We start from the raw sequence: 25,288 nt of genomic DNA on the forward strand, positions 1-25,288 counted from the left end.
ATATTTGTTGGAACCTTTCTATGGCTCTCACACAGGTCTTGTGAGGGCAGTTCTTTTAGTTCTTCATGTTTAGATGCCTGTGTACAAGCACATATCCAGAATGTGTGGAGGGGTGTTCCATGGGATTGCCTAAAGTCTTCCCAATCTATCCCTCCCCAATCTCTAGTCCTTGGCTTTGAAACCTCCGTCATAACACTCATCATCCACTTACCTGAAAGAGAGGCCTCAGGACCTGGGATTTTAGATCATGAGTGTTAAAATTATATGCTACATGACAGACATTCTTTCAAATATGACTTTTGACATAGACATATTCATTGGGTCCTAAGCACATATGAAGTTATTTACTTAATGCTATAGTTAAATAGTTTGGTTTCCTTGCTCAGTGCTAATCATTAATATGGCTTTTCTATTTTATTTCTTGACTTCTTGGTTGGCTAGAAGAGTCCTTAAGTATTTAGTATAGCCAGTCTGGCATCCTTCATATATACATGTTGGCCTGTTCTTGGATTCTGGCTTTTTCTTTCATACAGCTTAGGTCTTCCACCATATCTCAGATGCCAAAACACATTGTTTATTTACATATTTTTTTGTTTTTACAGCAGATGATTTGCAGAGGGCAAGTCTGTATCTTTTGGATGGTGTTTTCTATCCTCTATCCTTCAGTATGTTTTTTTCCTCCACATATTTACTCAACCTTTGTTGGTTTTTAACGTTCATTTGTTTTTGAGAGACAGAGAGAGACAGAGTGAGAGAGAGAGAGAGGCAGAGAGAGGGAGACACAGAATCTGAAGCAGGCTTCAGGCTCTGAGCTGTTAGTACAGAACCCGACGCGGGGTCGAACCCACGAACCATGAGATCATGACCTGAGCTGAAGTCGGAAGCTCAACCCACTGAGCCACCCAGGTGGCTCTGTCCCTTTGTTGGTTTTTCCTTTCCATTTATTCAGCTTCTAATGAGAAGAGAGATAACAGAGATATATTTGTGCCTAGACAGAGACAGTCTATACAGATGGTGCCTGACTTATGCTTATTATTTTCTTGGGAGGCACTTTCTGCCTTGTATCTCCAACTGATATGCACAGGCCAAGGTCCAATTTTCTTTACTAGTTTCTAATAAGCATCTATGTAAGTATAGTTTGCTGGACTGAGGAAGGAATCATTTCTGTCTTTTGTGTAAAGACTCTGTTGATGACAGGCAGAATTATCTAGCCTAAATCAGCTAATCAAAGAAAAGAAATCTGTGGGTTCATACACTGGGAAGGGAACACAAGTCACATGGGCCTCAGGCATGAATGGACCTAATGTTTTCTCTCCTATACATGCTTTGTAGTTTATCTCATTCTTTCTTATGGCACATGAGTTGCTTCCATGTGGTAGGAGGAATCGGTTGGGTGTCAACGGTAAGGCCACAGACAGCTACACATATATAGTATTCTAGCCAGTGATTCCAAAGGAAAGAGAAAGCCTTCCCCCATCCTAGCATCTATACATACTATGTCTTAGGGAAGAACTCCCTCTCACCCAACATGGTCCATGTACCTGCTCCATGGACCAATTTGAGTGACGAGGTGATGGAGTGCTGCCTTTGGCCAGACCTGAGTCACTGTCCACTTCTGAAGGTAAGGGGTCTTACCAGAATTTCATGGAATGAGGAAGGGGCTGTTGTCCCAAAGTAAAGAGATGGGAATAAGGCATATAATATCAGAAAAATGGGGAAAGGGAGGCTAGACAGAAAAGCATACCACGGTGTTCACTACCTGCTTGCTGTCTCATTCTCAGTCATTCTGAACCAATGGAAAACACAAAACTATACTCCTAGGTGCGCATTGCCAAGAGTGTTACCTCTACCAACAGTGCTATATTTTTCACAGGATGCAGCAAGTCTTACTATATCCACACTCCCCTTTCCCTTCTTTCACCCCTTGCCCCAGGCCCAACCCCACTCCAGAGCAAACAGTCAGATATAAGTAAATATTAACACTTGGTTTGGTCACTTCTTTTCCTTCCTGAAAGTATAATAATGAAAAACAAGACATTATTGTAACTCTTTGCTGAGTAGCAAAGCAATTTTAATGGTAGAAAATCATGACATAAGGTGTCAGAGCATTGACCTCCTGGAGTTTTTTTCTGAAGTTCCATTGTTGTTTTGTGTGGATTCATTGACATCCAGGTAGATCTGGCCCTCTAACACTTGTATGGGCAAAATTTAAGTTGAAAAGGAAGATGATTCCCTTCAGCCTTGTGAGCCAAACCTAGTCCCCTACCTATATAGTATTCCAGAGCTGTACGGGACATACCTTAGTTCATGGCTTTGGTTTATCCACAGATGCCTGACCATGGAAGGTGAATAAACTGGAAAGGTATGTAGTACATAGGTCATGGGGGAGCCTTGAGTGCCATGCTGAGGTACTTGGACTACCCCTGGGGTAATGGTGGGGCATCATAAGGTCTTAGAGAAATTATCCAGTTTGCTCTTTGGGCCTACTGTTAGGATCTGGTACTGTGACCTTGATGAACCACACTTTTAAAGAACACTGTTTTATTGGCTTTTGATGTTTGTTACTATACTTTTGTAACTTAATCATCTGTGGATCCATAAGTTTTTGTGTAATATCATCCAGATTTGTTCAGCATGGGGGGAGAAGGACGAAAGAGAAAGGACTCTCTGGATCATCATCCAAAGTCCCATGTTAAAGTGGACTAGCAGGTAGATATGGAGTAGGCAGAAGGCCAGGAAATGAGGGAGGTGGCCAGTAACAGGGAAGAAAAGACGATGATCTTAGGATTTTGTGAATGATCCAGAGGGAACAGGCTAAATTGGAATCGAATGCCGAAATTGGGGTGAAACATTTACTTTGTTTATTTAAGGATATTATCATTTACAGAACTAGTGAGGTGATTATTGATGTTTCAAGTTTATATATACAATATTAAAACGTATTTTAAGTTAAAAGCCACATACCTGGAAAACTAGGTTGGCATTTTCATGCATTCCAAATATTTCTGGATCATCTATTAAAGGCAGATTTTCAATGTAGTCTTTAAACTCTTGTAGGGTATCAGCCAATGGTGCAAAATAGATGCCTGTTTATTGAAAACACAGAAGGCAAATCTATTTCAAATAGACAAGCTTTGTACCACCAAGTTTGGTCCTTTTCTGCCTGTTCAGATGGTGGCTATAATCAACTTCCTTCCACAGAAAAGGGGATTGTTTTTCCCACCCTCCTTCCTTTCATTACTGTGCCTCGTCCTCTCCCTTTTCTCAGGGCCTTGAGCATGTGATTAGTGTCCTAACATTTCTGGGTGACCTCCAGAACCTTTCAAGAATCTGGGAATCCAGGGGTGTGCTGCTGAAAGCCATGCCTTATGAAGGGCTCCAAATTTATATAACTTTGAAAATACGTTTAGACCAAATACAACCCACTTTAGAACAAACAATTCAAAGTGACATTTTTGTGCTTTCACTGCCAAACTAGTTTTGGAGGTGGTCCAGCAGGGGGATGGGGCGGGTGGGCGTGAGGACTGGGTTGTGATGACTGGACCCCGAGAGCTCCTAGATGGAAAACTGAAAGATGCTGTTGATGACTTCTTAGAAAGGTCCTTTCCATAATATTGAAAAGTCATTCACCTGATTCAGAATATTTGTAATCCTCTTCTAATGTTTCAGGAGAAAAAAACCTTTTTAAGACAGTCCGAAGGCATCTTTGATCCCAGGTGTCTGTAACTCTACCACCATATGTAATTTCACCTGAAAAGGAGGTTGCATTTTAAAACATATTATTTTTCATTGATATGCATATACCCAAATTCTAACAGCTGTGTTTATATATACATTTATTTGGAACTGAAAGTGAAAAAAGCATGTCAGAGTTTCCTTCCACTACTCCCCCAAAAGAGAATAAAATTCGATTTTTAAAAAGCAGGAAAAAACCTAGTATATGTACCCTAGCTTAATTATTTTGCTTTCCCTAAATAACCAAAACCAAAGTCACTGAGCTTTATTTACATATTTCTTCCTTCTTCCTTTTTTTTCCCCCTAAAATATTGATTTTGGGTCTTACCCAATCATGGATCATAGTACTCTAAAACATGTACACTTTCCATGAAATAGTGCTTCTTTTCAAGGCCAGTAAATAAATGGAACCAAAACATTTACAACAAGGCATTCAAACTGTATACATACTTTATCAGCTAGGAAGGAAAGATAGATCCAAGGTGAAAGGACAGTGTGCCTCACAGAGATGATGTTATGGGGAATTAAAACTTATTGGTATACCATCTTTCTTTCAACAGAGAAGCTACTTTCAGCATGCTTCTTATAAGTAGGAATGCATCGGAATGATATCTGTTGCTGATATAATTCCTTCGAAAAATTCCAGATCCACTGCTGCATTATTCACCACTGTGGTGTTCCTGGAAGGAGTTTGCTGACATTGTCAGCTTCTGAATCCTCTAAGTGTTCATCTCTTCTCATCTCCATATCTTCCATTATGTCAGGAAGAAATCTTTTTCATTATCTTTCAAGCTGAGATGGTTGGTTGAAAGAAAGTTATTTCAGTCTTTGGAATCTCAATGATTTATTTCCTCTAAGACAGCAATGTCTTATAGGGGCACTTATCTTCCCTCTCCCATTGAAGCAACTTCGGTCTGTCTTGGTGGATCAGCCACTCAGGGAGAGGGGGGAGGAAGTAGGTATTACAGCTGATGGTCAAGTAGCTAAATCTCTGTATTAGCAATTCTAAGAGGGAGGAAAGAGATGCTGCTGTATTTTCCTGGGTGTATTCTTCAGTCACTTTCTAGGAAATCTTGGGACACGAAGTTTGGTTACATCTTTGTAGTGTGTCTGTCCAGCCTTGACCTAAGTTGAAGCTCCTCTTGGACCCTTGGGGCTAGATGGGAATGTAAGCTCAAGTTTCTCCAATTGCATGGTGGGGTCTGGAAAAGGAGGATGGCCAGGAAAACTAAGACTTCTATAGTAGTGGTGAGAGGAAAGAGTTCCCCTAAAGTATTTTTTTTTTAAGTCACAAACTACAAATCTGCATCTTGAGAAGCAGCACAGAAATATTTTCCATACATACCATGAGACTTTGTGCTTCTCCATCCAGATTGAGTTTTATCCTTTTCTTGGATCAAACTGTGTAAAAAAAACGAACTCCACTATTTTGATTCACAGTAGATGACCCACTTTTTAGGCTCACTTTTAGGGAGGAGTCCTCTGGGTTTGGTCTTCCCAGAAAAGGGACCTGGGGGAATGTGTCCACCATAGATACCTACTACCTGTCCTGGCCCTGACATCACAGTTCCCGAGGGTCTCATTGCAGATCCCAGTGTGGGATCTTTTCTTCCTCTCCTATCCCCATGGGCTGGCTGGGGGATGGCCTGATACAAATTGGATAGGCCTTAGGTTTGGCTTTACCCTTGTCCATTGTCAGCTCAGATCTGTCTCTTGGACATTGCTATACCTTACACTCTAAAATTTTAAGACCTCCCCATACATCCAAATACCTTCTCATATTTAAAGTGTCCTCAGCATTTCTGTTTATTCTCTCCTGTTTTAGTCTCCCCACTGGTGTTGCTGTATCTTCTTGTTCAGTCCTTCATTTTACTTTTATTATAGCTTTATAAATTATTGCACCCCTTTACAGCCAAAGGGCTAAGATTGACCACCATTGATTACAAAGTAGAACCAAAGCTTATTAATGGCACACATAGGCCTTTTGGGATGTGCCCCCACCTTATGTTCTGTAGCTTTGTTGAGGATAGAGCTCCCCTCCATGCACATCCCCTCTTCATACTATGCACCAGCCCAACTGAATTACTCACAGTTTCTATAGTCAGGCCACACCTCAACTTGTTGGGCTTTTATGTCACTTTCCTCTTGCCCAGTGTGAAGTTTAACTGTTAAGCACTTATCTCAACCATCGCCCCCTGGTGGAACTTTTCCAGATTCCCGCAGGTAGTACTACTAGTTGCTCCTTATGAGTTTCCACAGCACTACACATACATTCTGCTGATTTCGTAGTTATCCTAACATATGGTTTATCATTATTTCCACCCTCCATGCCATGAGTTAGATTTTGACAGGCAGGGTCTATGTCATCTTTGTATTTTTAGCATCTATCATAGTCATACTAGGTAGCATTTCCTGGATGAATGCACAAATGACTGCCTAAAATACCAGCCTATGAATAAAGCATTGCCTTTTTGCCTCTGTTTTTTTAAAAAAACAGCTATAATTAATAAAGAGCTATAATTTAAAAATCATAAAATCCACATAAAAATTTACATGTATAATTCAGCAATTTTTAGTAAACCTGCAATGTTGTGTGCAACTGTCACCTCAATCTAATTTTGGAACATCTGTTTCATCCCCCAAAAGAAATCTTGTGCCTCTTTTCAGTCACTCCCACTTTTACCCCTGTTCTAGGCAACTACTTTCTGTCTGTATAGATTTGTTTTTTCTGGAAATTTCGTGTAAATGGAATCATACAATGCAGTATTTTTGTGTCTGACCTCTTTTACTTATCAGAGTGTCTGAGGGTTTTATCTGTGTTGCAGTATGTATCAGTACTTTATTCCTTTTTATGGCTGGTTGTTACATTGTATGGACATGCCACATTGTTTATCCATTCACCAGTTGATAGATGTTCAAGTTGTTTCCACTTTTTGGCTATTATGAAACAATACTGCTATAAACATTTGTGTACAAGTTTTGGTGTGGGCCATTTTTCATTCATATACCTAGGAGTAGAATTTCTGGGTCATATGGTAATTCTATTTAAAAATTTTTCCAAAGTAGTGGCACCATTTTACATTGCCACCAGCAACATATGAGGGTTCCAACTTCTCCAACATTGTCACCAATGCTTGCTAGTTTTGTTTGTTTCATTTTTAAATTATAGCCATCCTAGTAGTTGTTAAGTCGTATCTCATTATGGCTTTAATTTTCTTTTCCTTAATGACTGTCATTTCACATGCTTATTGGGCATTTGGAAATCTTCTTTGGTGAAATGTGTATTCAAGTCTTTTTCCCATTTTTATATTGGATGATTTTTCTTTTCACTGTTGAGTTGTAAGTGTTCTTTTATATACTTTGTATACAAGTGCCTTAACAGACATGATTTGCAAATAGTTTCCCTCAGTATGTGACTTGCCTTTTCATTTTTTTTAAACTTTGTTTTTAACGTCTCTTCATTTTTGAGAGAGAGAGAGAGACAGAAAGAGAGAATGTGAAGCAGGCTCCAGGCTCTGAGCTGTCAGCACAGAGCCCAACACAGGGCTTGAACTCACGAGCCATGAGATCATGACCTGAGCTGAAGTTGAATGCTTAACCGAGCCACCCAGATGCCCCTTGCCTTTTCACTTTCTTGACGGTGTTTGTTGAAAGTGTAAAGGTATTAAATATTGATGAAGAGGATTTATTTTTTTAAATTCTTATTATTTTCTTTATTGCTTGTATTTTTTTGTGTCATATCTAATAAGTAATTGCCTAACACAAAGTCACAAAGATTTGCTTTGCTCTTTGGTTTCAGCTCTTACGTCCATCATTTTGAATTAATTATTGTGTATCATATGAGATAAGGATCCAAATTCATCCTTTTGCAGATGGATACCTAACAGTCCCAGCATCATTTATTGAACAAATTATCTTTCCTGCATTGAGCTGCCCCGATGCCTTTGTTGAAAGTAAGCTGGCCATCAACATAAGGTCAACTAACTAGCACCATTTTGTAAGCAGTGTTGGCCCCACTGGAGTGCTGGCATGCTGCAGGCAGGAGTATACAGTAGCCCCCTAATTCCAAGACCACTCCTTTGGGTCCACTCTGAGGATGGGTCCGCATTCATTTTCACTATTGTTTCACTGCCCTCTATTTCCAAGGTTTATTTGCCTTTCCCAGCTCTAGATCACCTGATACCTCTCTGTCCTTCCCCATTTCCCTTACTCACCAGTGAAGACCACCCATTCCCATTTTGCCCCTTTTCAGAGTGCTCTTCTTCCCCCACTCCCCAGGGCAAATCATTTCTTCATTGCTCAGGCTTGGCACTAAGGTTCCATGTGGCCACAATTAATATCTGCTAAAAATTGTAATTCCTGAAATATATTTTCCTTTTTCACAAGTGTACCTGAATCAACAGGTCAAGCAGTATTCAGATTTTTTTGAATTTAAGAGCACAGACTCTGGAGGCTAGACTGCCTGGATTTCAATCTTGGCTCCACCATTTATAAACTGTGTGCCTCAATTTCCTCATGCATAAAATAGGGATATAACAGTCCTCACCTCCTAGGGTTGTTGTGAGGATTAAATCTACTAATTCTTGGGAAGTGCTTAACACAGTACTTGGCATGCATCAAGAGAGTATGTTTTTGCTATTATTATTTGGGAAAACATCTGCCCATTTTTCATGTGCAAATATCTTCCTGATATTCTTTTCATGGTCTTATCTTCACAAAGGGACTATCACAAGTCATCATTACCACCATCGACTCCCACTGGGGAAGGACACCATCTTCATATGGGCCCTGCCCTGCCCATGTGGGCATACTGACCAGTAATGTAAATCAATGCATCCCAGGGAATATTTCCTTCTTGACAATAAAGGTTGAGGTTCAGCAAAGCACATTCCCTGTCACTGTCATTAAATTCATAGCAGATATTCCAACCAAGAGGGCCAAACTTTTTTCTCTCCTAGAATGGAAAATGAAAATGGTCTTACCTAAAATTCGATAAAGTTAATTTTGTGTAAAATATTGAGAAATAAAAGGTTTCTATTGCAGTTGGGCATTTTCATTCTGTAAAAATAGTTAAGATCATGCAGTTCAACTTCATCTAGGCTTTCAGTTTGGCTTTCACCAAACATGGAGGGCATCTATCCCTCTAGTCCTGGCTCCTCTCCAAAATTTCCAAAAGAAAATTTGACATCACTGGAAATGTAATAGACCTGTCAAAAGGAAATTTGTCCTTCATGGTAAAATAAAATGTTTCCCCATCAAAATAAGGGAAAAAATACACTAATCATCCATCAGGTAGACAGAGTGACTCCCTGATGTTTTAAGGAATCTCTCACCTAGGCTTTTAGTCATGTCATGATGTGCTGATTACATACTGACTTCTCTGCAGGGACATTTTTTTTTTTTAAACTGGTACACAGAATCATAATCCTTGTTTCATGATTTCACATGCTCGTTATCTCCCTATCCCACCTTAATTTCTTAACTCTGCTGATTATACCAGAGGTCTCATATTTCCTCCTCTTGACCTCAAAATTTCCCTAAGTCTTAAGCTACCTCTCCATCTCAGCTGTCTTTGTTTGTACAACAAGGACCTCACACCTGGAGCCCCTAGGCCCAGCCTCTCGGATCACCTCTAGGACCTTGTTTACTTGTTTATCTCATATCTTGCATCTTTAATCTTTGTTTTTTCTTTACAGAATCTTTCTCTGTAGACCATACACAGTTGAAACCCAGGCAGCCAATCTAACCAAGACACCATTTAGAGATATGTAGTTGAAAAGTCAGAATTTAAGTGCAGGGTCACGGGATGGACACCAGACCACAGCAGTGAAGTATGAGCAGACGGAAGCAGAAAGCAGTACTGAGTTAAAGGTCATCTTTCAGGGGACTTGGGGCTCTGATCACAGGGAAGATGTAAGGGTGGTCAGCCCACTCAAACAGGAATAGGTGAGAGTGAAACACACTGTAAGAAAAACAATGACTGACATGATATGTGTGTGCAGAGAAGGAATAATAAAAATCCTGAAGTTTTGATTGTAGGCGACTGAGAGATGGGACCACTGATTTCAGGAGGAGAGTGTGGAGGGGAAGCAGATTTGGGAGTGAGGCATAGCTGAGGAGATCAATTTTGTGCTTTTGAGTTTGACCTTGTGCATCTACTCAGGTGATGGCATCCCTTAGATCAGAGTAGAGCTGGGAGGTGCAGCTGTGAGAGGCTGAGGTGAGGGGAGCACAGAGATCTGCCACTGAGTGAAAACAACTTGGGTTCAGACATGGAACGGGGCCTCAGCACTTCATAATGTCACCTGTTAGCTTTCATGTAATTCCTACTTTTTACTTATTTATTTATTAACATAATGCACTTTCTTGTTTCTATTGAAAAGCAAAATTGAGTGTACCTGAATAATTGCATGGAAGAAACAAATGCCAAATATTATTTGTCTCCATTTTCTTCCGAGTATATTTTCTTCAAAAAACGAAGGTGTCATTTCAGTAAATGCTCGTCTGATATTTGCACGTAAACCTTTTGGAGGCTCATTGGTTACCTGAATTTGGACACATATGTGGCACAAAGGGTGATTTTATAGATTTACATTATTTATGAATAATACTTATAGACTGAAGCCATGGAAGGATGGAGATAACTGATGCCCAAGGTGCATTCCTGGCATTCCTGCTCTGTGTCTTGCTCAGCCTCAGTCTCTGGAAAGTAGGGCCTGGTGGGGTCTTCAGACCTACAGTGGGTAAAACATCTCCACCAGAACCTCATACTATTTTCATTTGGAGTTCATTTTTCTAAATATGGGCCAGAAAGTATGCTCAGGCCTTCTGCATTGGATTTTCCACTCATCTCAACATACTGCAGTCCTTGATGACATGGGACAGGGAAGGAAGAGGCATCTCTTGTTCCTGAGCGATCATTCATATGCAGGGGCTTCCCATATGTTGGAAACTTCCAGCACTGAAATCCAGCAGCCATACTACCCATAGGCCTTCCTTCTCTCAAATGCTGAAACATTCTCTTAACTCTGGGAGGGGACCCATTCTCACCATTCTGAATCTTTGACATTTTCTTATAGAGCTGAATGGTCAACAGACTAGGGCACACAAGGGTGGCAGTGTCTTGGGAAATCGTTTCCCTGCATGCTATCAGGTACAGGGATACTGACTTGCTCCTCCCCACCTTGGCCACATGGACTTTGACGTGGTCCTACACATGGGGACTGGGTTCCCTGGACGCACTTGGGAACACTCTGAGGCCATTTTGTGCCGTTCCAACCATGTGCATACATTACCTTGACAGAATTTTGGAGAACTGTAACAGGAAATGTACTACTAGGCATGGAACTTAAAAAAAGTCGAAAAGTGTCCTTGATGATAATGTCTGTTTAAAACAAAGATAAAACAACAAAAAAGGAAAATGCTTAAATTATAATAATACTTTTATATAACAAATACTTATCATGGCAAAAAGACTAGTTTAAGTATTTTATGTTGTAAAATGTTCTAAAATGGAGGTGGGAAGAATCTTTATAGAACCCTTTTTTAAAACAATTATTTATTATTATTTTTTTAAATTTACATTCAAGTTAGTTAGCATATAGTGCAACAGTGATTTCAGGAGTAGATTCCTTAATGCCCCTGACCCGTTTAGCCCATCCCCCCCCCCCACAACTCCTCCAGCAACCCTGTTTGTTCTCTATATTTAAGAGTCTCTTCTGTTTTGTCCCCCTCTCTGTTTTTATATTATTTTTGCTTCCCTTCCCTTATGTTCACCTGTTTTGTATCTTAAAGTCCTCATATGAGTGAAGTCATATATTTGTCCTTCTCTGACTAATTTCGCTTAGCATGATACCCTCTTGTTCCATCCATGTAGTTGCAAATGGCATGATTTCATTCTTCTTGATTGTCGAGTAATACTCCATTGTATATATATACCACGTTTTCTTTATCCATTCATCCATCGATGGACATTTGGGCTCTTTCCATACCTTGACTATTGTTGCTATTGCTGCTATAAACATTGGGGTACATGTGCCCCTTCGAAATAGCACACCTGTATCCCTTGGATAAATACCTAGTAGTGCGATTGCTGGGTCATAGGGGACCCTATGTTTTTGTAATTTTTGGGGGGAACCTCCATACTGTTTTCCAGAGTAGCTGCACCAGTTTGCATTCCTACCAGCAATGCAAAGGAGATCCTCTTTCTCTGTAACCTCGCCAACATCTGTTTTTTCCTGAATTGTTAATGTTAGCCATTCTGACAGGTGTGAGGTGGTATCTCATTGTGGTTTTGATTTGTATTTCCCTGATGATGAGTGATGTTGAGCATTTTTTCATGGGTCGGTTGGCCATCTGGATGTCTTCTTTGGAGAAATGTCTATTCATGTCTTTTGCCCATTTCTTCACTGGATTATTTGTTTTTTGGGGGTTGAGTTTGATAAGTTCTTTATAGATTTTGGATACTAACCCTTTATCTGATATGTCGTTTGCAAATATCTTCTCCCATTCCGTTGGTTGCCTTTTAGTTTTGCTGATTGTTTCCTTCACTACACACAAGCTTTTTATTTTGATGAGGTCCCAATAGTTCATTTTTGCTTTTGTTTCTCTTGCCTCCGGAGATGTGTTGAGTAAGAAGTTGCTGTGGCCAAGGTCAAAGAGGCTTTTGCCTGCTTTCTCCTTCAGGATTTTGATGGCTTCCTGTCTTATGTTTAAGTCTTTCATTCTTTTTGAGTTTATTTTTGATTATAGTGTAAGAAAGTGGTCCAGGTTCATTTTTGCTTTTAATTTCCTTGCCTTTGGAGATGTGTTGAGCAAGAAATTGCTGCAGCTGAGGTCACAGAGGTTGTTGCCTGCTTTCTCCTCGAGAATTTTGATGGCTTCTTGTCTTACATTTAGATCTTTGATCCATTTTGAGTTTATTTTTGTGTGTGGTGTAAGAAAATGGTCCAGGTTCATTTTTATGCATGTCGCTATCCAGTTTTCTCAGCACCACTTGCTGAAGAGACTGTCTTTATTCCATTGGATATTCTTTCCTGCTTTGTCAAAGATTATTTGGCCATACATTTGTGGGTCCGTTTCTGGGTTCTCTATTCTGTTCCATTGATTTGAGTGTATGTTTTTGTGCCATATAGAAAGCTCTTAATACATAAGAGTTTGGCAATCTAGACACTGGCACATTTGAGTAAAGAAATTAAGGATACATTAATTTTCAATACTTGTTGGAGATTTTAAGGGCTTTCCCTCTGAAATGCAGAAAATTTTCTTTTTTTTATAATTATAATTTTATTTAATGTCTCCAACGTTCATTTTGAATTAATTTTTTTTTAATTTTTTAAAAAATTTGCATCCAAATTAGTTAGGATATAGTGCAACAATGATTTCAGAAATAGATTCCTTAGTACCTATCACCCATTTAGCCCATGTCCTCTCCCACAACCCCTCCAGTAACCCTCAGTTTGTTCTCCATATTTATGAGTCTCTTCTGTTTTGTCTCCCTTCCTGTTTTCATATGATTTTTGTTTCCCTTCCCTTATGTTCATCTGTTTTTTCTCTTAAAGTCCTCATATGAGTGAAGTCATATGATTTTTGCCTTTCTCTGACTAATTTCACTTGGCATAATACCCTCCAGTTCCATCCATGTAGTTGCAAATGGCAAGGTTTCATTCTTTTTGATTGCCAAATAATATTCCATTGTGTATATATACCACATCTTCTTTATCCATTCATCCATCGATGGACATTTGGGCTCTTTCCATACTTTGACTATTGTTGCTATTGCTGTTATAAACATGGGGGTGCATGTGTCCCTTCGAAAGAGCATACCTGAATCCCTTGGATAAATGCCTAGCAGTGCAATTGCTGGGTCATAGGGTAGTTCTATTTTTAGTTTTTTGAGGAACCTCCACACTGTTTTCTAGAGTGGCTGCCCCAGCTTGCATTCCCATCAACAACCTAGCATTTTCTTCTTAATTATAATCCTGATCACCAGCAACCCCTGAACAGTGGTGAATTCCTTCTGGTCATTTTTCTTTAATTACTTAAATGGAAATAAGGTGAAGACCACTTTTATTTGTATTGCAAAAGGGTGAAAAGAGTGAATATCCTGGGTGGTGGATGTGCAGGATTCTTTATCCTTGCTGGAGGCAGCCTACAGAGGTAAGGAGCAGGAATTGGAAGTGAGGGGTCCTTAGGGGAAGGCTGCTAAGTCTTGGCTTTGTGGTAGTATCCTGTGTAGGCTGGCCAGTCTCTAAAGGAAGAGCTTTTCACTTTAATAGGCAGCAGTAAGTAAAGTCACTTATAAGACTGGCTGCATAGCTCTCAGCTTCTCAGACAGCTTCCCAGAAAGCTTCTGTGGTTGGGCACAAAGGAAGACCGGAGAGAAAGTGCTCTGGATATCCTAGGTTGATAGGGTGGCCTCCTGACAGAGTGGTAAAGTAGGGCTCATCCTGCTTATTACCAATCATACAGTTCCTGAGGTTTCAGTTATTTTTATTATTTTTTAAAAAGTTTATTTATTTATTTTGAGAGAGATGGATAGAGACAGAGAAACCCAAGCAGGCTCTGCACTGTCAGCATGGAGCCTGACCTGGAGCTCGATCCCATGACTGTGAGATCATGACCTGAACAATAAAGTTCCTCTTTATCCCAAACTCTATCTTCTGCGTTGTATTTTGGCTCCAAAAGTGGAGGTTGGTTTTTGGCAACATGGCTAGGAGGCACACATGAAGGTTAGTAGGCATAGGAGTTACAGAGAATAATAAATGGTAAAACACGACTCTAAGGGGGTTGTGGCAATTTGAATCTGTTCCTTAACTTCTCTCATTCTTTAGTGAAAGATTTAATTTACTTTCTTTGTCCTAAGTCCATTTTTCTATTTCTTTTATCATGCCTCTGTGAATCTATTCTGAACTCAAATGGCCTCCATAGAAGGTAACATGAAACAGAAATGGTCCAGTGGATCATGCCCCCAACTTGGAGTCTGAAGATCTTTTTTCAAATCTGGACTGTGTAATTTAAGTAACCTCTCTAGATTTCAAATTTCTCCTCTTTAATATGGGGAAATACAATGCCTACAATAAAAAAATTCTTGTAAGATTGGATTCAACAAAGATGACTACATAAAAACAGTATTATTATGCAAATGATATGTGTTTGACATACTTGGATCTGTGAAGGTTTTAATTAGTTCTTCCATTGCCAACATCCAAGAAACAGCAAGATGGCAGTTCTGCAAAAACACCCAGTTTCCTGATTTCATCGCATCTTTGATCATTCTTTCAGCAATGGGTCCTTGTCCTTGCCCCAGTGAAATTGATTGCACCCTGAATTCAACAACAAAAAATGCTGTTTTATGTTATTTTTAGGTAATGAGATTATGAAGAAATGTAAATTTAGTAGATTCTTGCCTAAAATGTGCACACATTTCAAATCCTCATTCTAGTAGATGTGCAAATATTTTTCTCTTATTTTCTTGTTTTTAAAAACTTTTCTACTGTAACACATATGGAAAAGTCCAAAAAACAATAAATAGCTCTATGAATGATCACAGATGAACACCTGTGGTTGAGAACACAAGTTTGCCAACAGCCCAGGGACATCTGTCTCATGCCCCTTTCCATTCCAATCATTTTCCCTTCCTCCTTCCCAAAGGTACACGTTATCCTGATTTCCAACACTATAGATCAGTTTTTAAATTAAAAAAAATTTTTTTTTAATTTGAAGTCTCACACCCATACAGAAAAAGAACGTGATCATTAGTGTATGGCCTAATGAATTCTCCCAAAGTGAATGTACAGTTGTACCACCACCAGGACAAAAAAAAAGAGCATTACCACCACCCTCCCAATCAATATCCCTCCTCATTCTCAAAGGTGAAAACTACTTTGAATTCTAACACCATAGAATAATTTTACATAAATGGAATCATATAGTATATATATAGTTTTTATTTGGTCTGTTTCAATTAACATTATTTTTTAGATTAATTCATATTATTGTGTCATTATTGTCCATTCATTTTCACTGCTATATAATATTCTATGGTGTGATTATACCAGAATTTATCCATCCATTCTGTTCTTGATGGATGTTTGGGTTATTTCTGGTTCTTGGCTATTACATACAATGTTGCAATAAACATTCTTGTGCGTGTCTTTTGGTATACATACACACCCTATTTTGTTATGTATGTTCCTAGGAATAGAACTGCTGTTTGACACAGTATGTGTATGTTAACTTTATTATAATTTCAAACTGTTTTCCAAAGTGATGCCACCATTCCACACTTCTACCAGGAGTATTTATTTTTCCATGTACTTGCTAACACCTGGTGGATATATATATATATATATATATATATATATATATATATATATATATAGTGGTGTCTCACTGAGTTTTAAATTGTTTCCCCTTTTCATAGGTTTATTTACTGACCCTCTGGCTGTTCCCATTTTCCCATTTATATCTCCTCTCTCCCCTCCCACCCTTCCCCCACCCCACCCCCCCATGGATTACCTACCTTTTATTGATTTCTAAGAGTTCTTTATATTGGATGTAAACCCTTTGTTAAATTTTTACTGTCTCCATAGTTTTGCCTTTTCCAGAATGACATATAGTTGGAATTATAGATTCCAGATTGGCTTCTTTCACTTAATAGTGTGCATTTAAGGTTCCTCCATTGTCTTTTCATGGCTTGACAGCTCATTTCTTTTTAATGCTGAATAACATTCCATTTTATGGATGTACCACTGTATATTTACCCATTCACATATTGAAAGATATCTTGGTTGCTTCCAAGTTTGGGAATTATGAATAAAGCTGCTATAAACATCTGTGTGTAGATTTTTGTGTGGACATGACAAAGTTTTCAACTCCTTTGACTAAATACCACGGAGTTGATTCCTAGATTTGTATGGTAAGAGTATGTTAATTTTGTAAGAAAACACCAAGTTGTCTTCCAAAGCACCTGTACCATTTGCATTCCCACCAGCAATAAATGAGAGTGCCTGTTCTTAATATACATTAATACAATCTGTTTTTCATATAGAGTAAACTTTTACAGATACATTAAAATAATGTCTTAAATAACAAATACGTTTTAATCACTATTCCACTAGATTATTATACATTTTGGACAATCTTCCATTCGTTCAAATGAAGTTTACATCTGCTTTTATTATTTTTGACTCCATTTTAACAACATACATAGCTAAATATTAATGTATCTTATTATTTAGTAAGGGATACCTAAGTGTAGGAATTCACACTCCACAGAGGAAAGAAAAAGGGGCAAATTTTAACAAGGAGCTGTTCACATGAATTATAAAAACGACACAACGTGGACCTTACCGTTCTGAATACCCGCTGTCCCGGGCAAACCTCTGGAATGCCCCCATAGGATCCGACCCTGTGCTTAAGATGAATACCAGGGGAGTGTTATACGACATGTCTTGATACAGAGTGGGCAGGTCCACAGGGGGTGTCTCTATAAAGCGTTTTCCAAGACTTTCTATTACAAAGTCTGTAAGAGCAAAAACTATCTGAAAGTTGAAAAGAAAAATATTAAAAAAAATAATATGTTGAAGATCCTTCATAATTCCATCCCATTTCTCCCCTTCAACTTCTCAGAGGGTGGTGCCCTGTTCTACACTCATTCTCTCTTGATTAGGCATATTTCTTCCTACTGGGCTTGTGCACAACGGGTTTCTGCACCACGTAACTGCCAACAGCCATGGTTCTCATGACTTTCCTGAGTAAGATGACTACCGGATGAGAGGAAAAGTCCCTTGTCATTCCCTCCATCTATAAGCCTGCTCCCCCATCCTTGCCTCTTTCTGTCCCATCCTTGTGCATTCCTTCCACATTCTCATGGACTTTACTTTTAGTCTATCCACCGTTTTTTTTTTTTAATTTCTTAATGTTTATTTTTGAAAGAGAAAGAGAGGCAGAAAAAGAGGGAGACACAGAATCCAAAGCTCCAGGCTCTGACAGCACAGAGCCCCATGTGGGGCTTGAACCACAGACTGCGAGATAGTGACCTGAGCTGAAGTCGACGCTTAACCCACTGAGCCACCCAGGTACCCCTGTCCTTCCACTGTTTCTTTCTGCACTATTGATCTCTCCTCTCTCCTAGATTTTATTATTGCACAGTTAGGATCTACTGTGCACAGTTCTTAAAACCAAAAGTTTTCCCTGGATTGCTGCCCCTTCCTAGCTATTTTTTAAAGTTTATTTATTTATTTTGAGAGAGAGGGAGGCAGAGAGAGAATCCCAAGTAGACTCCGCACTCTCAGTGCAGAGCCTGATGTGGGGCTCGAACTCTTGACCTATGAGATCATGACCTGAGCAGAAGTCAGATGCTTGACTGACTGAGCCACCCAGGCACCACATCCCTCTCAGTGATTTCATCTCTTTGATTCCCTTCATAAGCCAGCTTCTCAGAATTGACTGCCTATCTTGTCTCCCCATCTTCCGTTCTCATTTTAGTCTTCAGCCTCTTCTGACCTTTCTTGGGAATTAGCCTCAGCTTGGATGATCATATCCCTGCCCCACCACTTCCTCCACCAATGTGTTGCCTTCACTGATCCTATCCTAGCCTGTTTACCCTACTCCTGCTCTTGCAGACCTTCTCCCTCTCTAGCCTGTATGGAGCCTGTGTGTGAGATCCTAAGGTATTTGTGCCAGAAAGCTGTCATGATAAATATACAAACCTAACCTATAATATCTTACAAGGCAAATGGCTCCCTTAAGGCTTGTGCAGTGCGCATCTGGCACAACTATAAGCAGCAGCCCTTCTTTAAAATTAACCCTCCATTAGGTATTCACATCACCCTGTCCAAACAATCCTTGCATGTTTTTTTGTTATTGCTATCGGGAGAGGGGATATCTCAGTCTGGGTCAGGGCCATGACCCCAATTGTACCCTTCTGTGGCCAATCTGGGAAAAGATGTTTACATGCTTGCCCACTTACGTGAGGCTATATAGGGGTACTAACTGTAAAGGTGACGTGGTCCAAAAGGGACAGTCCTGCAACAGGTCCATGGGGATTTGGAGCTCAGTTTTAGCTGTGTGACTAAATAGCGTCCGACTTCGGCTCAGGTCATGACCTCACGGTTTGTGAGTTTGGGCCCCATGTCGGGCTCTGTGCTGACAGCTCAGAGCCTGGAGCCTGTTTCAGATTCTGTGTCTCCCTCTCTCTGCCCCTCCTCACTCATGCTCTGTCTCTCTCTCTTTATCTCTCTCTGTCAAAAATAAATAAACATTAAAAAAAATAAAACAAAAAAATAAAAATTAAAAACAATACAATTTCAACATTGATTTCTTCATTATCACTTTTAAAATGTTTTTGATAGTATGATTTATTTGCTTTTTACTTTGACAAAAAGCACTTAGAGTTCATAATGAATAGCAACACAGAAAGCACCAATTATTTCTTGAGGCTGGTATGTAAATATAAAAGTGGTAACACACTCAGGAAATGTTTTTGAGCTCAAAAAATTGGAGAAATATTTCTCTTGTAAATAGGAAAAACTACCATTAATGTTATATAGAGTCAAAACATTGGAGAAATATTTCTCTTGTAAATAGGAAAAACCGCCATGAATATTATATAGAGATCTAGGTTTCCAGCGGCTTTATTAATGTAAGATCGTAAGCTATTGGTTACATGTGCAATTTGTTGTGTGCGATCTGATTTTCTCTATGAAACAGTTTAAATATGCAGAAAGTAAATCTGCACAAAATACACCCTTGGTTAGGCTCCAGTCTACCTACTATGTACTTAGAAGTGCATATATCCAAGAATATGGTTAAGTACATAAAATACAGAAAGGCGACGTATCAGTTAGAGCTATAGAGCCGAGCTTTCCTGTGGAATTAGCATGTAGTTTCCCGTTTTTTTGCTTTGGCCTAGTACTGTTTGTCCCTTCGGTGATGAGGTTCACGCTTCTCAGCTGGAGGAAGAGGTAATACCACAGAACTGGGTATGTATGCACGCCAGCCCAGGAATGTGTGCCTCAACACGGTTGCTAAATGGTTCTCCTCACTTTCATACTAAGTGGGTAGGAGTCCTCTGCTCTTTCCAAATATCTCGTCCATATAAAAGATAGTGTTAACAACTGCCATCTTATTCACTTAGCGCAGAGGTTGCTTGGATTCTAGTTACTCTAGTCAGTATGAGTGAACCAGGCTGGCTTCTTTTTTTTTGTTTAAGGTTATTTATTTATTTTGAGAGAGAGGGTGTGGGAGGGGCAGAGAGAAAACTCCAAGCAGGCTCCTGTCAGCGTTGTCAGCGTGGAGCCAGACTTGGGGCTCAATCCCCGATTGAGGATTGAGGTCATGACCTGAGCCAAAACCAAGAGTCGGAGGCTTAATGGGCTGAGCCACCCAGGCGCTCCCAAGCTGGCTTCTTGATGTTGAACGCGACACAGACAGAGGGGCAGAGTGGCCTGGTTAGAGTGTGCCCTTTCTGCTGACGACCCTGCAGAGCAGGGAGGAGTGCTGAGGACTTCCTGCCTGGGCATTTCTTATCAGTTCCTCAGCTCCAGCTTCAGGGCCCTCTGTATCTATAATATCCTTACTTTCAGAGTCCTTATCATCCAAGGAAGTCTTTTCATGGTCTTAACTCTGGGTATTTGGGGGTCTTTCTCTATGTACTTCCTGCACCATGCTCCAGTAGGTTCTGAGATGATAGGACCCACTGACCTGCTTGCTCCTCAGGTTCCTTCCATAACACAGGCTGGAATGCATCTACTTCTGTGACCCTTCTGGACTTATGCTGTTTTATTCTCATCAAGATCTTTATGGCAATCCTGGTAAGAATTTGATGTGAAAATGCTTCAGATTTCTCATACCTACGATCTAGAGAGTTAGGCATTTCTTAAAGACCATCCTCTGAAAATCCCATGTCTGGTTGCAGGATCAGTCTCTTCCCTCTTTATCACCAAGTCCTTTTCTAGGAGCTCCTCTCACTTGCTTTTTAAGTTGAGTTTCCCAATTCTGACATATGTGACTCCATTATGTCTTGCTTAGAACTGTTTTCCTGGCCTGTGGCTTTATAGTCTCTGGCTGAGACCTTCTGAGTATTTTTAAGTTCATCTTGTCTATCAGAATCCACAGAGAATTGCTGAATTTAGATGAATAGTGCACAAATCCATTCTTGAGAGACTCTGTGTTTGAGAATTCCCTGCCCATTGCTTTCACTGTGACGAGAAAGTAAGCTTAAACATTTGGGGATCATGACCCCTGTTCATCCCTCTTGAGTGACCAAACCTCATTTCAGCTGTAGTATATTAGATGAAGGATAAAGATCCTGGGTGGCTGTCAAACTGGGCATTATATTAGAACACAAGTACTCACACTTTTCTCCATCATGCTGAAGTTCTTCTTTTAAAAAGTTGTGGTAAAATGCATATAACATAAAATTTACCATCTTTACCGTTTAAAGTATGTAGTTCAGTGGTAAAATTGCATTCATATAACTGGTGTTTCTCAAATTGGAAGAGCTGTGCAATTGTTGCTCTAAGATTTCATCCTGGGTGACTTTGTCTACAGTGTGGCTTTTTTTTTTTTTTTTTAATGTTTATTTATTTTTGAGACAGAGAGAGACAGAGCATGAACGGGGGAGGGTCAGAGAGAGAGGGAGACACAGAATCCGAAACAGGCTCCAGGCTCCGAGCGGTCAGCACAGAGCCTGATGCAGGGCTCGAACCCACGGACCGCGAGACCGTGACCTGAGCCGAAGTCGGACGCCCAACTGACTGAGCCACCCAGGCGCCCCAACAGTGTGGCTTTCAATAGAGAGAAAGCCTGGCTCTCAAAGAGCCTGCCACCTTCCTGAGGTAGAGGAAGGATGGATTGAAATACCAGGACTGTCAAAGTTGGGGTTCTCAGTAGATTTAGCCTTGGAAATTAACAATGCTGCATGTCACGACATATGTCTTGATGTCCTCATTCGTCTGCTTTGAGAATAATGGTTTCTTCTTATATATGTTTAATCACATTAAATCAGGAGTTCACAAAGTACGGCTTCAGGATCAGCATCAGCATCATCTGAGAAGTTGGTAGAAATGCAGAGTTTTAGCCCGTTGGTCAGACATGCTGAATCAGAAACTCTGGGAAGTACCCTCAGGTCTCTGTGCTTTCCCAAACTCTCCAGATGATTCTTTTTTTCTTCAGATGATTCTGATACATGCCAAAATTTGAGAACACTGGTATACAGGACTTTTCTTAGCTTGGTGTGGTCACAAATTATTCTCTGTCTGGCAGTCTTTATTCCTCTCTGATAATTTCTTTTTACTCTTTCTAGTTCAAATTGCTAACAACCTTGTCCTGAGAACTATTGATAATATTGATGACAGAGAAAGAATTGTTGGAATGATAGGAATTCTACTTCCTGTTGCAGTTCTAATGACTCAATCACCTGGTTTACTTAGAGTTTTTTGAAATGAAGTTCCATCTAGGTCCAAATATGCTATTTCTGGAGGACGCTGAATTTTGTGTAAGATTGCAGTACCTCACACAAGCCACTGTATTGGAACATCCTCTTTCTCCCAAAGGAGCAATTGACTCTACCATGTAGAAACACTGGACACCCAATGGGCTCTGCCTGTGAACAGACCTGGGAATAGCAGTCTCTCATTGTACAAATCTGGTCTCTGGTCTTGTCCCTGTTATAAGGCTTCCTCAGATTATCTTTTTCTCTGGGAAGGTAATCCAGATCTTTGGAACATGAATTCTTTACTCTGGAACCCAAATTTCCTTAGTAAGTCATTCTCTGGAATCAGTACCAGAGTAAAGGTTGCTCCCAAATGCCTTGGTCACTATATCTGATTGAGAGGAGGTGTAGCTGGTATAATATTGCCATACTTGGATATTCTCTTCAGGGTAATTTTGTTGGTGGTCTTGACTGATTCAGGTCCCTGTCCTCTCTGGAGTGCATATCTAGCTCTTCATTTCTGAAACCTAATCCAAATTCCAGACTCCTCTGTGTTGATTTGTAAAGCAAGTTTTATTTGATGGTATAACATAAGGAAGGTCTTTGGTTCAATGTATTAATAAGAATTTTCAATTGATCCTCTGTGAATTTGGTATGGCTGTTACCATTTGTGGCTTTGATCACATTTGGAGAACTTTTCTGGGACGTGTTGCAAGAATCCTGGAACTGTCTGCGATGCTTCATTTATTCTATTGATAACTTTTGCTGTATTGAAACGCTATACATCCTTAATTTCCATGTCACTTTTTTCTCCTGGTGTTCTTCTTGCCCCTATGACTATTCCTTCTCATCCTTTCTTTCTTCCCTTTAAAGTTGGTGCCCCTCAGGGTTTCATCCTTTGCCCACCTGCCCTTTTATTGTATTATGCATTATTCCTATCTGATTCCAACAACTCCCGTTTGATATACTTCCCAGCTTGATGCTGATAACATGCAACTCTCTATTTCTAGCCTATGCTTCTCTCTATAGAGTTTCCTACCTACATATTAATTGGTCTCCAGGCTGCTACGTACTCTGATAGCTGGCAGATACTGCAGACTCAGTGACAGCTTTCTGTGACATACTTCTCCTTTCACATTTGCTCAGTTGTTGTTACGTTATCCCCTCTGGCACCCAAGCAGAAACTGGAAGCCATACCAGTTGCCTCATCTCTACATCCCCCTCTATCTCTTCAATCTCCCACCTCTATCCTTTTTTAAAAAAACTTTATTTATTTATTTTGAGAGAGTGCATGTTTGTGAGAGCAAGGGGAGGGGGAGGACCAGAGAGAGAGGGAGAGAGGGAATGCCAAGCAGGCTCCACACTGTAAGTACAGAGCCAAACATAGGGCTCCAACTCATGAACCGTGAGATCATGCCCTGAGCCAAAATCAAGAGTCAGACACTTAACTGATTGAGCCACCCAGGCACCCCATCTATAATCTCTATCCAATTCTGGCTGCTACAGCTTCTTACAGAGACCAGTCCAACAATCTTCAAACTGGTCTTGGTGACTGTGGTTTTGTTATCTTCAAAAGACTTCTTCCCATTGTCGCCAAGATCTGAAAGGTCTATCAATTCTCCACTACTGCCCTGCGGTGATCGCTGTCCTCTCTGGAGAGCACAAGTCCCTGATGGCGCATGCTAGGAAAGGATGACTAGGTTCCTGGATGGCTCTCTAGCCTTTTCTTTCATTTTCTGCATAAAACATTATGGTCTATTAATGACACAAAGTCTCTATTTCTTGCAGTCTCCTCCCAAACTTGGCCATTGTTAATCTCTAAATAAATAAATCTAGTCAGTTATGAATCATAACTGGCCAATGAGCATTAGTAGAAATAACTGTGACACAGTCCTCTAATTAAAAAAAAAAGCAACACCCTACCTTCTCTTCTTTGCAACATTTAATGAGAAGTAGCTTTTGGAAAGAACTCAATACTGGATGCCAGGAATTACGGTTTTTGGTCTCTTTTTCTTCTGTCATGAATTCTTCTTCCTCCTTACTTTTAGAATAGCCTTCCCATTCATATGGATTGATATAAGTCTCAAAGGATCCTAGAAACACAATTTAAAAAGATGCTTCAATTAGAGTTGGTTTGACTTTGAAATTAAATAAATGTATTTGGTAACTTAAAAATGCCTACATTTACTATCAGTTTTTACAACAAATGAAAATATATTAATCTCCCCTTACCCAACCAACCTAATTAAAAATAATTTAAAATTGGATCAGAAAACAAATCCAATAGCAAATCACTTACAAAAAGCAAAGCTAAAACAAAATAAACAAAGAGGTTAAAAATAAAAGGATGTGTAGAGAAACATTAATCAAATGTGAGCAAAAAAGAAAATTGAAGTGATAAGAGTAACATTGAATAAATTAGAATTCAAGGCAAATACAATTAAATGGAACAAATAGGTCAAGTTATATTAATTAAAATATATAATAAAAACAATAAAATGAACCTATGTGTCAGATAACAGTGAAAGAGTACATCAAGTAATCACTGCTGGAGGTAAAGGAAAAAGCAGAAAAAAAATAATTGTGGTAGGAAATAACACATAATTATCAAGTCTGTGATAGATGAAGCAGACTGGAAGTTCTGACATATATAATTTGAACAATCTAGATAACATATGGATAAATTGACATATATAGAACTTTATGCCCTAATAAACAGAATATATTGCTCGCCTTTCCCCATGGAATATTTATAGGAAATGGGCTTGCATGTCACATGAGGGTTAGGATCCTGGTTAGCCTTTACAATTGTTTTAAATATTTAGTGTTTATTTTTGAGAGAGAGAGAGAGAGAGTGTGTGTGCGTGTGTGAGAGCAGGGGAGGGGCAGAGAGAGAGGGGGATGACAGAGGATCCAAAGCAGGCTCCACACTGACAGCAGTGAGCCTGATGTGGAGCTTGATGTGGAGCTCAAACTCAAGAACCATGAGATCAAGACCTGAACCGAAGTCAGACGCTCAACTGACTGAGCCACCCAGACACCCCACCCTTTATAATGGTTTTAACATGTGGCAAGAGTTAGCACTGAAATTCCTGTAGGCAGGGTATACAGTGC

The 25,288-nt window shown here is 39.7% G+C and overlaps 1 protein-coding gene across 1 annotated transcript in view; it reads right to left on the reverse strand.

Moving 5' to 3' along the window:
• Nucleotides 1–25,288, reverse strand: part of DNAH6 (dynein axonemal heavy chain 6) — a 222,804-nt gene that overhangs the window by 20,756 nt on the left and 176,760 nt on the right. The window contains exons 63-70 of the mRNA XM_086700734.1: nucleotides 24,098–24,267; nucleotides 17,089–17,279; nucleotides 14,899–15,059; nucleotides 11,031–11,119; nucleotides 10,134–10,280; nucleotides 8,551–8,689; nucleotides 3,631–3,750; nucleotides 2,965–3,086 (exon numbers count right to left, since the gene is read on the reverse strand). Of these exons, the coding sequence (XP_086556860.1) occupies nucleotides 2,965–3,086; nucleotides 3,631–3,750; nucleotides 8,551–8,689; nucleotides 10,134–10,280; nucleotides 11,031–11,119; nucleotides 14,899–15,059; nucleotides 17,089–17,279; nucleotides 24,098–24,267 (1,139 nt within the window). The remainder of the gene's footprint in view (nucleotides 1–2,964; nucleotides 3,087–3,630; nucleotides 3,751–8,550; nucleotides 8,690–10,133; nucleotides 10,281–11,030; nucleotides 11,120–14,898; nucleotides 15,060–17,088; nucleotides 17,280–24,097; nucleotides 24,268–25,288) is intronic.

The sequence above is a fragment of the Puma concolor genome, chromosome A3, assembly GCF_028749965.1.
Source record: "Puma concolor isolate L17-30 chromosome A3, mPumCon1.1.hap2, whole genome shotgun sequence".
NCBI classification, from domain to species: Eukaryota; Metazoa; Chordata; class Mammalia; order Carnivora; family Felidae; genus Puma; species Puma concolor.